The 16,405-nt window shown below is 50.0% G+C and overlaps 6 protein-coding genes across 6 annotated transcripts; 4 read left to right on the top strand and 2 right to left on the bottom strand.

The window, feature by feature from the left end:
• Position 1: 1 nt before the first annotated feature.
• BDV27DRAFT_169238 (Hydantoinase B/oxoprolinase-domain-containing protein) lies at positions 2 to 4,349 on the top strand (the record flags this gene model as incomplete). Its single annotated transcript, XM_032074982.1, has 8 exons — positions 2 to 44; positions 114 to 299; positions 380 to 1,541; positions 1,600 to 2,699; positions 2,765 to 2,871; positions 2,932 to 3,210; positions 3,263 to 3,464; positions 3,529 to 4,349. The coding sequence occupies 8 exons, from the start codon at positions 2 to 4 to the stop codon at positions 4,347 to 4,349; spliced, it is 3,900 nt and encodes a 1,299-aa protein (XP_031921795.1).
• Positions 4,350 to 4,487: 138 nt separating this feature from the next.
• BDV27DRAFT_137259 (uncharacterized protein) lies at positions 4,488 to 6,159 on the bottom strand. Its single transcript, XM_032068947.1, has one exon. It carries the CDS (start codon positions 5,980 to 5,982, stop codon positions 4,693 to 4,695), a length of 1,290 nt encoding a protein of 429 aa, XP_031921794.1. The 5' UTR covers positions 5,983 to 6,159; the 3' UTR covers positions 4,488 to 4,692.
• A 1,471-nt stretch (positions 6,160 to 7,630) lies between these two features.
• BDV27DRAFT_150200 (phytanoyl-CoA dioxygenase family protein) lies at positions 7,631 to 8,756 on the top strand (the record flags this gene model as incomplete). The annotated part of the gene is made up of 3 exons (XM_032071189.1): positions 7,631 to 7,783; positions 7,838 to 8,476; positions 8,550 to 8,756. 3 exons carry the CDS (start codon positions 7,631 to 7,633, stop codon positions 8,754 to 8,756), a joined length of 999 nt encoding a protein of 332 aa, XP_031921793.1.
• Positions 8,757 to 9,656: 900 nt separating this feature from the next.
• BDV27DRAFT_150199 (MFS allantoate transporter) lies at positions 9,657 to 11,568 on the top strand (the record flags this gene model as incomplete). The annotated part of the gene is made up of 5 exons (XM_032071188.1): positions 9,657 to 9,705; positions 9,897 to 9,982; positions 10,090 to 10,486; positions 10,554 to 11,097; positions 11,184 to 11,568. 5 exons carry the CDS (start codon positions 9,657 to 9,659, stop codon positions 11,566 to 11,568), a joined length of 1,461 nt encoding a protein of 486 aa, XP_031921792.1.
• A 288-nt stretch (positions 11,569 to 11,856) lies between these two features.
• Positions 11,857 to 13,915, top strand: BDV27DRAFT_169234 (Zn(II)2Cys6 transcription factor; the record flags this gene model as incomplete). Its single annotated transcript, XM_032074981.1, has 7 exons — positions 11,857 to 12,033; positions 12,090 to 12,674; positions 12,733 to 12,963; positions 13,006 to 13,456; positions 13,487 to 13,616; positions 13,650 to 13,699; positions 13,733 to 13,915. Exons 1-7 carry the CDS (start codon positions 11,882 to 11,884, stop codon positions 13,913 to 13,915), a joined length of 1,782 nt encoding a protein of 593 aa, XP_031921791.1. The 5' UTR covers positions 11,857 to 11,881.
• A 314-nt stretch (positions 13,916 to 14,229) lies between these two features.
• BDV27DRAFT_150197 (major facilitator superfamily domain-containing protein) lies at positions 14,230 to 15,696 on the bottom strand (the record flags this gene model as incomplete). Its single annotated transcript, XM_032071187.1, has 2 exons — positions 14,230 to 15,549; positions 15,607 to 15,696. The coding sequence occupies 2 exons, from the start codon at positions 15,694 to 15,696 to the stop codon at positions 14,230 to 14,232; spliced, it is 1,410 nt and encodes a 469-aa protein (XP_031921790.1).
• Between the last annotated feature and the right edge of the window lie 709 nt (positions 15,697 to 16,405).

The raw sequence follows: 16,405 nt of genomic DNA, 5'->3' as shown, positions 1-16,405 counted from the left end.
AATGCCCAAAAGTACAGGCACGAAGCCTTTACGCATTTCAATTGGTCAGTGTAGAGCTGGGCAGTTCCAGGTCCAAAAGTTCCAGAGTATCCAATTCTGAATATGGAGAGCAGATCGAGGCGGGACCTTTACAGATTGCGTTTGCAAAGTCGTCAACGGGGACGATATTATAGCAAAGATCTTGTCTGTGGACCCGAAGAACTATGCCGACGCACCGACCGAGGCGATCCGTCGCGTCCTAGAGAAATACTATAATTGCACCATCCCGCGTGGAACAGAGCTCGACCTCAGGGACGTCGGTACGATTTTTTATTTTTATTTTTTTTTTTTAATCAGATAGCTTGAGACCTATAGCAATACTAAACGGCTTCTGGAACAGAATGGATTCGCATGGGCACAACTGTTGCAACAAATGCGCTACTCGAGAGGAAAGGCGAGTGGACAGCCTTACTCATTACTGAAGGCGTTAAGGATGTTCTTCAGATAGGAAACCAAAGCCGGCCCCAAATGTTTGACTTAACGATCCGGCGACCGATGCCCTTGTATGCCGAAGCCTTCGAGGTGAAAGAGCGAGTCATTGTGCAAGCTTGCAGCGACTCGGATCTCCGAAGCATTCATTTGTCATCCCCGGAGCCTGTAGAATCCGTCATGGGGCCCTCCGGAGAGATAGTCCAAGTGCTCCAGCCCCTAAATATGGTGAGCACGAGACTTAATCTCCAAAAGATTTACGACCAAGGCTTCCGCTCGCTGGCAGTGTGCCTGATGCATTCATACAGCTTCCCAAAGCACGAGCTACAGATCAGAGATATAGCGCTCGAGATCGGGTTTGAGAATGTGTCACTCTCGCATGAGACATCTTCGAGGCCGAAGCTCGTTCCTCGTGGTAACTCCACCGTTGTAGATGCATACCTGACACCCAACATCAAGCGATACCTGCAGAGATTCTCCGAAGGTTTCCCCGACATCGAAAATTCTCAGACGCGACTAGAATTTATGCAATCAGATGGAGGTTTGGTACCTTCGTCCAGTCTTTCAGGGCTCCACTCGATTTTGTCAGGGCCAGCAGGAGGCGTTATTGGATATGCTCGGACCTGCTTCGATACTGAAACGCGAACGCCGGTGATTGGTTTCGATATGGGAGGAACCAGCACTGACGTTAGTCGATATGACGGCAAGCTGGATCATATCTTCGAGACAACGACTGCTGGGATTACCATCCACGCTCCACAGCTCAATGTCAATACGATTGCCGCGGGAGGTGGTAGTATTTTGACTTGGCGGGATGGGCTCATGTCGGTTGGGCCTGAGAGCGCCTCGTCCAATCCAGGTCCTGCGTGCTACCGCAAAGGTGGTCCGCTGACCGTGACGGATGCGAATCTCGCGCTCGGCCGTTTAATCCCTGAGGAGTTTCCTTCAGTCTTTGGTGTCAATGAGGATGAGCCATTAGACAGAGACATCGTTCTCGCCAAATTCAAGGACCTGACCCAAGTTATAAACCAGGAGACGGGCAAGTCCCTTACATGGGCAGAAGTTGCGGATGGGTAAGCAAGACCCACAATTGTATCTGATTGTCTCGTTGGCTAAGAACTATTTGAATAGGTTCCTTCAGGTTGCAAACTCTGCAATGTGTGGACCCATTCGGAGCTTGACCCTAGAAAAGGGCCATGATGTTGCGAAACACCATCTCGCCTCCTTTGGCGGCGCGGGTGGCCAGCACGCCTGTGCTATTGCTAGCGATCTCGGTATCAAACGCGTTCTCATTCATAAATATTCCTCGATTCTGTCGGCCTACGGGATCGGACTAGCAGATGTTGTACATGAGGAAGAGCGAGTCTGTGCGAAGGCCTTTGATGAGTCGACCATTGATATCATCAACGATTCCTTGGACAGCCTCGTCGACTGTGCGCGAAGCAGCAAGACTATGGCGCCATTCAGCAATATCCAGGCTTGCCGTTTCTTGAGCATGAGATATGATGGCAGCGAGACCTCGATCATGATACCTTGGGATAGCCCCGAGAGTGACGCGAAAGAAGCGTTCGTCAATGCCCACCATCAGCAATTCGGATTTACTCCGGTGAACCGTGTCGTGTATGTAGATACCATTCGCGTCCGGGCAATTGGATGCAGTGTTTTCCATGACAGCTCTTCGTCTCCCAGGGTCAAGTCTCTTATGATTCCCAAGTCTACAACGACGACAGCCACCCCAAACTCGAAGGTTTCCACGTATTTCACTGCGGCCGGTTGGGTGGACACGCCTGTCTATCATCTCAATCTTCTTTCTGAAGGATGTCAGATCCAGGGACCCGCTATGATTATTGACAAAACGCAGACGATCGTCGTGGGTCCAAATTCAAAGGCGACCGTCGCTCAAGATGTTTTGCTCCTGGACATAGATTCACCAAGCTCCAAGTCGACCGGCTCAGAAAGTATCGACCCGGTTCAACTCTCCATTTTCCGGCATCGGTTCATGGGAGTAGCTGAACAGATGGGCCGTGTCCTGCAAAACGTCAGTACCAGCGCGAATATCAAGGAGCGGCTCGATTTCACCTGTGCTATATTCACTCCGGAGGGGGACTTGGTTGCCAACGCCCCTCATGTACCCGCCATGATTGGCAGTATGGCCTTTGCCGTGAGATCACAGATTGCTGAGTGGCATGGAAGGCTGCAAGATGGCGATGTGTTACTTTCCAATACTCCCGGTAGGTATTTTGTTGAAGTCAACCCCCGGTGTCGATATTATTTTTGTTTTCTAACAGGCAGTAAGCTTATGGGGGTGTTCATCTCCCCGACTTGACGGTGATTACCCCGGTTTTCGACTCTGCTGGGAAGGATATTGTCTTTTGGGTCGCTTCGCGCGGTCATCATGCCGATGTGAGTGTCTTTTACTTTGGTATTTCGCCAATATCACACGCTCACTAATTCATTTGGTAGGTGGGTGGGATACTTCCCGGCTCGATGCCACCAATGTCAAAGCTTCTCTCGGAAGAAGGTGCTATCTTCAACTCTCATCTCCTGGTTCGTGGCGGTCACTTCGATGAAGAGGAGCTGCGTCACATTCTATGCGTGGAGCCGGCACGTTTCCCAGGCAGTAGTGGTTCCCGACGCTTCCAAGACAATGTCACTGATCTCAAGGCCCAAGTCGCCGCAAATCACTGTGGTGCTCGTCTCATGCGACGTCTCATCGAAGAGTATTCCTTCCGAGTGGTTCAGGTATTGGTCAAGCGCGACGCCAGATGAAAGATCTGTAGCTAATCGGTAATAGGTTTACATGGGTGCAATTCAAGATTCGGCTGAGCTGGCCGTGCGCAATCTCCTGAAGCGCCTCGCACATGAGCGCAGCGGAGAAGATATCTCTGCTGTAGACTATATGGATGATGGTACCCCGATCAAGCTGAAAGTGACGATCAACCCGACAGATGGGTCTGCCATTTTCGACTTCACCGGCACAGGCCCCGAAGTATACGGTAATTTGGGTCTATAATCTTCAGCCTCGTGTGGACATCGAGATCTAATCCGAATTGATGACAGGAAACTGGAATGCTCCGATTGCAATCTGCAATTCAGCGGTCATTTTCACCCTGCGCTGCATGGTCAATTCTGATATCCCACTCAACCACGGATGTATCAAGCCAGTCCAAATAATCATTCCAGAAGGGTCGCTCCTGCGTCCAAGTTCTGAAGCAGCTGTCTGCGCCGGCAATGTGTTGACGTCGCAACGCATCGTAGACGTCATATTCAAGAGCTTCAAAGTGTGCGCCGCAAGCCAAGGATGCATGAACAACCTGACCTTCGGCAACGATGGCGAGAATGGATTTGGATACTACGAGACCATCGCCGGTGGCAGCGGCGCAGGCCCCAGCTGGGCGGGCACAGGTGGTGTACACACGAACATGACCAACACGCGAATCACCGACCCGGAGTCTCTTGAACGACGATACCCAGTCATCCTGCGTCGTTTCAGTCTTCGTAGCGGAAGTGGTGGTGCGGGCTTGTACCCCGGTGGCGATGGAGTTGTCCGGGATATTGAGCTCAGGCTCCCCATGTCGGTGTCGATTCTGTCAGAACGACGGAGCTTCGCACCGTACGGGATGGCAGGGGGGGAAGATGGTCAGCGCGGGAAGAATACATGGATCACCAAGGCTGGTCGCTGTATCAACGTCGGCGGTAAAAGTTCGATTCGGGTTCAACCTGGCGATCGGTTCGTGATTGAGACCCCCGGTGGTGGTGGTTATGGGCCTCCTGGCGAGGTGGCCAGGAGAGAAAAGAACCAGTCGATTGTCATGCTTCCATTTATACCGGTTGCTAATGGCAGCGTAGCTGCCAATCGGATCCTGGCGGAACAGGTTTAAGACTGTGTATACATGGAGAGGCGGCCGTTTCAGGCACCTGGAGCTGTCATTTTCGGCGTCGAGTTTCACAGGTCCTTATATTCTAGGTTTAATACATAGTACATTCAATCAACTGACTCATAGCCATTAAGACATTATCGAAGCCCCAGGCTCAATAGAAGCCGAAATAGAGTAGTGAGGCGTGTAGAGCCCAAGGAGGCCCTCTATAGAACTATATGACGAACAAAAGATAAGGACAGGTGGTGGCAGGACCTTCAAGTCGTCATTACGCTACGGCTGCTTCGTATCTTACCCCGACGATGGTAAGTAGCCAGCATTTTCCTCCCAACAACCAGCATGCCGCTCAGTGCGCTCGACCAACCTGGTCATCATGATGAGATGGGAGTGCCCCCGATGCGGTCGATGGAGAGGCAGCAGCCTGCGAGGAATGCTGCAAAGGTTCCAGGGATGCTTCCGCCATTTCAAGGTCCCCAGCACTACGTGCAGCGGTGGATCCCTGCCGTGAGTCCGGCGCCACGCTCTGTGATGGGCTCGGCGTCAGTAGGCGGGGTCCAGGGTTCTTTCCCGGCTGCTTGCTGGTCTTCACGCGCGCTGGCGCCGGGCCCAGCATGGGTGGGTATTTGAACCGAAATCCCCACACGAAGAACAGGCGCAGCTTTGTCCAGAACCCCATGGCATCCCATCGCTTCTTCAGAATCTCCGCGTCAGCCTGGGAGCGGGCGCGATAGCCCTTGCGGAAGAAACAAAGAAGGAGCAGGCTAATTGGGATAACGGTGAGAGACCAGCAGACAGGCAGACCACGCCGAGTTTGCCAGCCAGTCATCAGGCGGCGGAACCGAATGAAGGCCTCGATAAATCCAAGGATTAAGAAAAGACCAATCCAACCTAGGGTGAGAATAAGGGTGAGCGCCAACGGAGAGATACCCATATAGTAGTCATCAAGGAACCAGTTGTAGTCGTCGTCGTACCCGTAGTAATAACCGCCGGTATAGCGGGAACTGTCTGTACTTGTGTAATAGCACTGTGCACCTGTGTACAGGGAGGTGGGTCGGTTGTAGTAACTGAGTGATTCGAGAGTGCTACTGGGGACCTGAGTTGGATCGACATAGACCACGTCATACGTGTAGGTGGTCGGCTGGAAGGGCACGCTGGAGTCGACCGAAACTGAAGTTTCCATGCTGGTCTGAGGCAGTAAATTTTGCACCACAACGGGCGGTGACACTGGGACGGCAGTGGTCTGTGTCCATTGTGTTGCGCAGCCTGTCGGGGCTGAGTAGGTCAGATAGACCTTAAAGATGGTAGAATGGTAATTATCACTGTAGTAGTAGGGGTAATCGTAGTCATCAACGGCTTTCCCTACGCCAGTGGGATACAGCTTTTGAATGACAGTAGCATCTCCTGCATAGTATCCGGTGCCGATGGAGGTGATAGTCGATACGGCCTCGGGGAGGGAAGTTGCCGTCGGAGAAACTTCCTGGATTGTTGTTATGACCTCGGTGGTGTAGTAGTGGGATTCAGTGACGATAGCCTGTTCGTAGTAATCCGTGACGACCCACGGCACTGCAAGAACGAGTGAACACAGGTGGGTGAGAATGACAGACAAAAACAACATAAACGAGTGTGAGGGCGCCATCCTGGATGGCCGCCTGTGATGGTTTCCGCAGAAATCTCTCCCCCTCTATGGGATGACCTCCTGGTGGCACCCATGGTTTTAATACTACGGTTAGAAGAACCAGTGGCCAAAGGCAACTAGAGCCTCATGACCTCGCCAAGCGATGTTAAGATTGCTTCATGTAACATAGTAGCATCGAATCGCAGTGAAAACCTGTCGGAGGCTCGAAGGCTGATGATGATTGGCAGGGTTTCAATCCAGACAGGGTCAGCAGTCTCGATGAAGCTTTAGCTCGTGCGCTATCAAAGACTTCTTTTGCTGAATTAGGGCTAGACTTGGCCTGTGCTGAACATGGACAGGGACGAACTATTCTCAAGTGGGCTAGTGGCTCTGCTTTTTGGGGACCTCATTTCTCCTATCTCACTATTCGAGTCCGTGTGACATGCAGTAGCAAATGGTACGAGCCTAGGTAGTGGTTCGAGGCCAACATGGCCAGTCGGACCAACTCTTAGTGTGGCTTCGCTTCTGGGATTTTATGGCCATGCTAGGGAGAAAATAGACTAGAATGCTGAACAGCCTTTCCAGTCCCAGATTTTCAGTGGTTGTTTGACATGTTTGCATCACGCTTAGTCCTCCTGGATTGAGTTTAGGCTTGGATTGCTCCGAGCGAAGAACTGGAAACCAACCCCAACAAGTGGAATTTGCTTGATACTAAGTCCACTAGTCCGTACAGGGGCATTGTTGATCTAACTGTGAAGATACTAGTGTCCTTTGACATCAGTTAGTCATATCCCCGAGAGTTTCGCCATCACGGACAATGTCCGGACTCTTAGATTCGAGAGAATGTTGGCCACCTGAAAGTTCTTCAACCAGCATACATAGCCAACAACACCACCTCTTGATATAGCATTCATAGTAGGGTTTGCAGGTTCGTTATTTCCTTTCAGTTAGATTTATGTTGGGTGTATATTTTCTCAATGGCGATGATGTGAATGAAGAAAAGTGGTAGTAAGTACCCGTTTTGGGGTAAAATATGTATATATATCATGAATAACTTCAGTCCCTCATGTAAACATAGAGACTGTAGATGCCTAAAGGCCCTTTGTTAGAACAAAGGCTCTTTGTCTGCAACCACGTGATTCTAGGCCGATATAAAAGGCCTTCATTTGTTCGTAAAATCAATAGGAATTCAAGAATCTTACCTTTTACTAAGGAACTCATATTCTTCATCATTTCACAGAGACTCGCCCGCTAATATATTAGCATGTTGACTAAGCATACTCGAAAAGAGCTGCTATGCTGGAAGGTACTACTAACAATGGATCCGTACAAATGACTGATGTGTCAACAAGTACCCACACATAATCCTGTACATGGACCACGAATTATTTCATGATTCATGAAATCCCTTGATTGATCTTCTTGACGCGGCGGGAATCAAACAGTGCAAACAGCCTCCGGAGATCCGATGGAATTGCCATTTTCGGTAATCGTCGGGGAACCATCTCATTCGCCTAAAGTGGAAATCGAGAGATGAAGAGATTCAAATCTGTTGTTCGTTGCGACAAACCAAGATGTAGTTGGAAAGTATAAAAGACAATGATGTTGGAAGCAAATCATTTCCCTACTTTGATGCAAAACCACCACTACACAGGCTTTGGCAGCAAAAATGTCATCCATGCTGGTTTATTCTGTCCAACAAAGGTTGAATCTCCGGGCGTATGGGGGTGCCATTGAGGATGTGAAGAGATTGAAGCCCTCCACATCGGACACCCCGCTGGAGGTGCTAAGAAGACGTTTCCATGAAGATGGAGTTCTTTGGGTGAGTCTGTCCAACCGACAGTTGTCCAGAATCAGTCATCCTAATATCACATAGGTGAAAGGCCTCATTAGCCGGGACTTGGTGAACAAATGCCGTCGGGACTACCTGGAGTTCGTTAACCAGGGATCTGGCATGCTGAAGCCCGGCACTGATCCCCAAGACGGTATCTTCTCCGGGAACGATTGGAGAAATTTCATTCTTCCAGGCGGTACCCGTCTCGCATTAGGTCTCGAGGATGAAGGACCCTTCGTCGAGAACACGGTGAAAAGCCATGTCGCACCGTTTTATCTGCTTTTCAAGGACGAAATTGCCAAGCAAATGGAAGCTTTTGTGGGGAAACTCTTCGATTTTGAGGATCCCTGGTGCTTACCTCGCTCACTGTTGCGGTGCGCAGTTCCTGGCGCAGAATCAACACCGGTTCACTATGACCAGATCTTCCTCAGGGCTGGGCCCCCAACCAGTGTCACCGCTTGGGTGCCTATTGGTGATATCGAGAAGAACGGTGGCGGGTTGATGTATCTCGATCATTCACATGACATTGGGAAGAAGTATGAAGAAGACTTTACGCGCCTCAGCATGGACTTGAGTGACGAGGAAAAAGTATCTCATGTCAATCGAAACATGAATGCGGGAGGCTGGTTAGACAGGAATTCATCGCAGTTTGGGAAAAACTGGGGCCGGGACTGGCTGGTGGTAAGTTATTGCTCCTCGAGAATGATAAGCACCGGTATGAACATTGCTTCTGATTCCATATTCAAACTTACAGGGTGAATACGAAGCTGGGGATGTCGTTTTCCACAACCCATACATGATCCATGCTGGACCCATCAACGAGTCGCCCAAGGGTCGGATTCGAGTATCAACTGATCTACGGTTTGTCGACAAATCGATGCCCTTTGATGAACGATGGACTTTCCCTGCCTTCAGTGAAAGCGATCCTAACCTAGCGCGCAAACTGAAGCCGTCCGCCTAAAGGGTGCACTTCTGGCTCTCTGAAGCTTACGTTTCTCGCTAGATCTCGCTGAATGCGAGGATGGTAGGCCATCATGGCCTTTTATACGATTGACCGGACCGTTCCAGCTATCTTATATTCCGGCTCACAGATTTATGTTAGGACTGCCAGCCACACCCGCTATATCTTATACTAGTATGTTAACTCATGGGATATGTTCTTCTATGTGGTTCCTAGCTTATATTTGTTTGCTTACAATGCGGATATATTAATGATGACCAGGTGTAGCTGTTAGTGAACTCGTATCTTGTAGGTGATTGTAGACGCAGGAGATCAGGAATGCGACAGCACCCTCTTCCGCCCAGTTATCCCTTTAAGCATATCCTTGGGCATTTTAATACTATATAGTGTCCACCTGTATTCTAGATAAAGCTGCTTTTCGGGATTGATATGGATAACGGATCAGTGAAACAGTGTAATGGTAGTTGAAGTGAGAGATATTTAGAACATCAAGTACTACTAGTGTGGGAGGAACTATGAATATGGCCGGTATAATGACATGATTGCTAGCTCTGATGCACCCACGACTGCTCTCAGCATCAGAGGATGAAATACCAAGGGGAAGTACTCGCGGAATAGTATGCACTGTATGGAGTAAGCCCACCCGAGTCGGGGAAGCAAATGTGTTGGAAGCAAGGAATTGGAAAAGGAAATGAATTGCCTAATCGGGTTCCGGATAGGATCGTCTTTTTCTCCCCGCATATTCTTAAGCTAACCGGTCAATTGCCAGGAAGCCTATTTGCTAGACTAAGTTTAGGTACAATTTATCCACTTATCATTTGCTACCGGAGCTAGTCGTTTGATCTAGTGAGCTAGCTGCATAGCTGGTATATTAATGGTGCATGTCTCTCGTTGTTCGAAATGGATTCTATTTCTCCCTTTCGATGCTTAGTTGTTCGCCTACTCGAGGGTTTGCCCGAACGATATACTTTCACTTCATGGATCACAAACTTGATGAGGTGCCAGACGTGGTGCGTATTGAGGATCTGCGACATGTTCAATCAACACAGAACGACCCCAAATCGTTGACGGCTGCGGCGATCAATCAAGAGCATTTCGAATTGTATCTCGAAGCAATTCAAAGGTACCCAGTTGATGCAGCCATTGATTCGGATGAAGAGAAGCGGTTGATACGTAAATTGGATATGCGAATTCTCCCTCTTCTTGGAATCTGCTATTTCTTCTACGTATGTTCACAAGGACCTTTCTTTCCCTCTCCCCCCCCTCTCTCTGCTCCCCTTTGTTTTCTTTTCTCTTTTGGATGGCCCACTGATCACGGTTTATCAATATGAAGTACGTCGACAAGACGACACTTTCTTACGCAGCGATCTTTGGAATCAAGGAGTCTCTGCATCTCGACGGGCAAGAGTATTCGTGGCTATCGAGCATCTTCTATTTTGGGTGGCTAGCATGGGCTATTCCATCGAACCTGATAATGCAGAAACTTCCACCAGCCTGGTATCTCTGCTTTAACATCTTCATGTGGGGGGCGCTCCTTATGTGCCAGGCCGTATCGAAGAACTTCGCCACTCTCTCCGCGCTTCGAGTACTGTCTGGCGCATTTGAAGCTATTGCAGATCCAGCGTTCATGCTCTTCATCTCGACCTACTACACTCGTGAGGAACAACCGTCACGTATTGCAGCATACTACCTCTGGAATGGCATCGGTGTGGCTGGTGGTGGACTTATTGGTAGGCTTTATCTTCTACCCTTCATATGTGAGCTCAGGGTCAGTTTTTTAATAGACATAATCCGTAGGCTATGGGATTGGTAACATCAAGGGCGCTTTGGAATCCTGGCGTTATGAGTTCCTCATTGTGGGCGCGGCCTGCTCGTTTTGGGGCCTTCTGCTAACGCTGGTGCTCCCCAATTCCCCCACCACGTTCTGGGGCTTTACTCATGAGGAGAGACTGATGATTATTGCTCGCGTGCGGCGCAACCAAACCGGTGTGGAGCAGCGAAAAATCAAATGGGATCAAATCAAGGAAGCGTACCTCGATTATAAGACATGGCTGTTTTTCCTGCTCGGAGTTGTCGGCAATATTCCCAATGGCGGAATTTCTAACTTCTCGACCTTGGTGATCGAAGGTCTCGGATTCAATACCTTCCACACGGCCCTACTCGGCATACCGCAGGGTGTCATCGTGGTGATCTGGATCGTGCTGGGAGCAATTGGCAATAACTACCTCCCAAGCAATAGTCGTACAGTGGTCTCCGCTCTCTTTATGCTTCCAACCATTGCTGGCAGCCTTGGGTTTCTTCTTGCACCCCAGGATGCATACGTTGGCCGATTGATCTGTTTGTAAGTGGGCTCTTGGAATCGCGAGTGTATCTTTCTCTGGGTTGACCAATCTAAATTGGCTAATATAATTGTTTTGTCATTGACAGCTACCTCACGGGCTCATACCAGGCTTCGTTCGTAGTGTCCCTCTCGATTGTCACTTCTAACACTGGAGGACAATCGAAGAAAATGATCGTGTCTGGCATGATCTGGTTCGGCGTATGCGTGGGAAACATCGCCAGTCCTTTCTTTTACAAGACGGAGCAGGCACCCACCTACCGTTTAGGTATCGGCTCCCTCCTCGTTTCTAATTGTATCGAGCTCCTGCTATTTTTTGTTATCCGCTATGTGTTCATCTGGGAGAATCGTCGTAAGGAGAAGGCAAGAGAAGCTCTGCGAGGCCAGGAGGGCGAAGATGCATTCACGTTGAATGTAACGGCCTTCAACGACCTGACTGATAAACAGAATCCCAACTTCGTGTATGTATACTGAAAGCCTTTTTAGCTGCAAGATACTGGGATAAGGGGAGAGGAAGCAAATATAACTAAACATGGGAACGAATAGTATGTCTAGTTAGCTGTTTGTGCACTCAGAAGGAGTAATCCGCGTAGGTCTCTGCTCAGCCTTGCCTTCACCAGATCTAAAATGAATCTACACTGGGAATGAGGGGAAACTCGAGCGGGGGGAACACTAAAGATGTGGGGAAGTTGATGCTGCTCTTGGCTGGGCGTGCGCCTCCAACAGTCGTATTCCTCCTCCATTTCGCCTGTCCTCGATCTTCGGCCACCTCCAGCCTCCCACTACTATGGATGAGGCATCGTTCCTACGAATTGTCCCGTATTCTCCGACGCATGCGAAACGTAACACACGCCGGCGGAAACGCACTAGCTTAAGCCAGAACCCTGACACATCCGACTCGGTCGCGAAAATCCGCAATGCATGCACGACGTGCCGAGAGTAGGTGGTTTCTGCTCACGCTGCGAAGGGGTGCAAGCATTGACACCGATCTAAAGAAAGAAGACTAGATGCTCAGGGCATATGCCATGCCTACGATGCCGGCAGAATAGCCAGCCATGTCAATACATGCCCCTCGCACGGCGTCACGACCCGCAAGGCCAGCCAGGAGAATCAACTTCGGGAGCAATCTCTAAAAGACCGTTATCTACTGGAGTAGATCATGAATCCCCTCAGGATACGCAAATGACCCCCGAGGAACCACCGCAGGAAGACCAATACGGCCATTTTCATGGAAGTGCATCGGGGTTTGCCTTCCTGCAACTTGTTAAAGCTAGGCTGGCCAGTTTACCATCGATGTCGCTGAATTTCCCTGACTACCCACTGCTAGATTCGACCAATTTTCCCGCAACGCTTCCCCCGAAGTCGATTGCAGATACTCTCATCCATAACTACTTCGACTTCGGTCTGACCACGTCGCGTTTCGTACATAAAAGCAGTCTGCTGGCCTCCCATGGAAGCCTGTATAGCAACAACCCCGACAGCCTTCCCAGCCAGGACGATCGAGCTCTCTTATATATGGTAATGGCGATCGGATCTCATTACGCGCAGGCAAACACAGTATTCAGCGGCTTTTCTGCTAGGTACGCATGCTATACGCCGCAGCCTATACAACTACATTACTGACCACTACGGTGATAGTGTTCAATATTTCACCATGGCCCAAAGGGAGTTAGAGAGAGGGTCCAGTAAAATCACCCTGAGTTCATTACAGGCCAGGTTGCTGATCACCCATTACCTTCTCAACCACTCCAGGATGCACGACGCGTGGTCCTCCTTTGGGATTGTTGTTCGACATGCACAAGCGCTCCGCCTACATCGCGAGGCTACCGCATCTCCAACGAACTTCATTGAGCACGAATATCGGAAGAAGTTATTTTGGTCCATTTACATCTACGACCGAATCCTCAGCAGCATATTCGGCCGCCCATCAGCACTGCATGACGATGACATCGACCAAGAGGAATGCGGATTCACGGATGATGATGATGTTACGATTCCCGAGAACCATCTAAAAAGCAAAGGTGCATTCTGCTCGGGGGCTGCCCTTGTATACTATGCCCGACTAGTTAGGATTCTTGGAGTGGTACTACGGGAGTTCTATGGCCCCGTGCGAAAGCGACATGACCTCCAAAGTCTCCAAGCCATGGCAGTCAAGATGCAACAACTTCTACAAAACTGGGTACTCAACCTTCCTCCATTCCTGGATTTCATCTCCTTACCACCCTCGACCATGTCGACTCTCACACAGCGGCAGCTATGCACCCTAAAGCTGGTCTATTCCCATACAAGGCTACTTTTGTACCGCCCGTTTATTCTCTATTCGATCCAACAGAATGCTGATACACAGGATACCCCGGATCTGGTAGCATGGTTTGCCCATTGTAGTGACAAGACCATTGAGGCAGCCTATTCGATTGTAGACGAGTGTCGTTCCTTGCAGAACCGCGGCCTGTTCTCGCGTCGCTTCTGGTTGGTCAATTATACCCAATTCGCGGCGATTGGAACCTTGTATATGTACTCGAGTATTCGACTGAATGAGCCCGGCATTCGGGCAGTTGCCGACGAAGCTCTGACTCAATTCCCCGTCGGGGTCGAAGGAGATCTCGTGGGCCAACGATACCTTGACATCTTACAAGAGTTGCAAAAGGTGACTCTACAGTGCAGCACAACCACTGATAATACCTTCGATGGGTCGACTATGGACGGTTCAGGGATCGAGCTTCCCGACTTGGATGACATGCTATTGGGCAATGGTGATCCATTTGGTTCAGCCGTGCTGGATACAGCATTCATCGATGCATATTTAAGGGAGGCGGACTGATAATGACGATCGTACAACAGGTTTGCCAATACATAGGGGGAAACCTATTGGATCACTAGACTCTCCCCGGGATTGAATCATACCAGGCTGGGATACAAACCAGGGCAGCTTCGTGAGCACTAATTGTCGTCAGAGTTAAGCAACATCAATATCTGGTGTTTGTGGAGCGTTTAATGCACTTCACTGGTATCTATAGTCCCTTTTAGGGTTGAAGGGAATCTTGATGGAATGTAATAGCCGAATTGAAGCATTCCTTCTACGGTCGAATGTCTCGCTATATCCATGGACATACTCAAACCTTCTTCGTATTGATATCAAGAGGTATCTTCCAGTTTCTTAATTGACAGTTGATTTCGCCAAAGTTCCCCCCAGCAGAGGACCAGCACACAGCCCAAGGAGAAAACGGCCAAAATGATCGCTTCGATTCCATATCCTAGTCCATATCCAAGACGCTCCACTAGATTGGGGCTCCAGAAGGGTACGGTGAAGGCAAGAATCTGCCGCACAGTGTTAATGAGTTGAAGCACCGAGTCCGAGTGAGAAGACAAACAGTCCACGCAATACGTTTTCGAGGGGGTGGTCACCAATTGAAGGCCAAAGTTCGCCACTGCAAAGCCCATGCAGGGCCCCATCCAATGGGTACGGTATTGTAAGGTCAGACCGAAGATCAAGATGCCTGAGACGGCGATCAGAAATCCTGGAAGGCCAACAATCAGTCGACGTTCCAAGCGTTGCGCGGTTCCACCGGCATCTCCAGCAGCAGCGGCAGCGGCAGCACTGCTCCTCCGCTCGCGCTTCATGATCCAATCACTTCCTGGGCCAGCGAGCTGTTCGCCGATAAGGGCTCCAACCAATGGGCCCAAGAAAAAGAGACCCTGTGCGACCGCGCCAAATTCGTATAAGTCTTCCAGAGCAAGTGGCACAATCGTTGCCAATCCTACAGAAACAATCGCAAAGGTGACGCCATACGCGAATGCCACGAAGACGATATGGGGCGCTTGGAGAATCAGAAATGGCTCTAGGACGTGTTGCACTCGAAACCTAGCATTTCCGGATCTGCGATGTAAATCTGAAGTCTCGGGACACGTTAAGATGAAAGCGATCGACTGCACAGCATTCATGATGGCTGTGAGCCACAAGGCCCATCGCCAGCCAGCATAGCGCACCACAGGCCCGCCGATCACTCCACCGAGCGGAGCCCCGATCGACACCATTTGCGCCCAGATCCCATTCTTGCGACCACGCTGTTCTTTCGAAAAGATGTCAACCACAATTACCCCGGGAAGGACGAACCCCGCGGAGATGCCGAAGGACTGGAACACACGGGCGGTCATGAGACCCCCATAGGTCTTCGCAAACCCTCCGCCCAGCGCAGCGAAACACGATAACAAGGTGCTTGTAATCAGGATAGGACGGCGGCCGTATGCCTTCATGCAAGTGATCCAGAAGAACGGAGCGAGCCCGAGGAAGAGGACGTGGACGGCGATGAGATATGTCGCTGTTTGAGAAGAGATCCCCAGTTCTTGGGCAACGGCATTGGTTCCGGGGATCAGAATGCTGCTGGTGAAACCAGGACAGACCGCGAGGAAACTGCACTGAATCAATATCAGGTGCTTGCGAAGCCAGGGCCATTCCTAAAGCGCATTGGGTTAATCCTGTCGTCTTTGGAAAGCTGGGCGCGACGTACATACCATGGGGGTATCTTTCCGGTCTTGCGCTGAGAGGGAACAGCTCTCGTCTGGCTGCGCGCCGTGTACAATTCGTTCTTCAGTACCCATCATGGAACCCTCCCTTTATCACTAAGATTCATAATCTGGGGGCGACAATTTCTACCGGTGGCTGGCGGAAAGAGGTAGAGTCCTGGACTTAAGCCAGCGCGCGAGCAGGCGTTGCAGGCGCGGGGAACGGGAAAATACTAAACAAGACGAAATAACATAGTGACATTGACAATTTCTGGGTGATCGTCGATCGATCGACAAATGGCTTCAATAGTTTCGAGATGGCAGAAAGAATAGGGTAAGGATCCACCCGTGACCCAGGGATACACAGTGAACCTTCCTAGTTAGGAAGGTGTTCAGCCATCAAAATTGATTTTATTAGATAACCAGGGTATCATAAATAACGTATTTCACCGGTGAGCGGGCCACACCAACGAGCGGGCCACCTCCGCTTCGATTCTACCTCTAGATGAGATTGTAGAGCCTATATCAACCAAATATTTGCATTTCTGCATAATGACTAATTACTAAGTGGATTAGGACATCTAACTCTAGTATGCCCCTGAGTATGACAATTAGAACACCGTGGGGGAGCTCGTACACGTGATCTAACTGTAGAAAGTGTAGGATCTACAGCGATAGTATCCTGAGCTTTATCAACCTCATTCTCGCGTTGGAAGCGCTCTAAACCCTCCTGAATAGCTAGACTCTCTGTAATAGCTAGCTGCCTAGTAGAGCGCTTTCGCTTTTGGCCTTTCCATTCATTCTCCAC

The sequence above is a fragment of the Aspergillus caelatus genome, assembly GCF_009193585.1.
Source record: "Aspergillus caelatus strain CBS 763.97 unplaced genomic scaffold BDV27scaffold_312, whole genome shotgun sequence".
NCBI classification, from domain to species: domain Eukaryota; kingdom Fungi; phylum Ascomycota; class Eurotiomycetes; order Eurotiales; family Aspergillaceae; genus Aspergillus; species Aspergillus caelatus.
The sequence above is the reverse complement of the archived record's forward strand: the minus strand, read 5'-3'. Positions and strand labels throughout refer to the sequence as shown.

Bases quoted from the DNA above. Each gene is read 5' to 3' on its own strand.
- BDV27DRAFT_137259 (XM_032068947.1), bottom strand. From the start codon at position 5,982: ATGGCGCCCTCACACTCGTTTATGTTGTTTTTGTCTGTCATTCTCACC.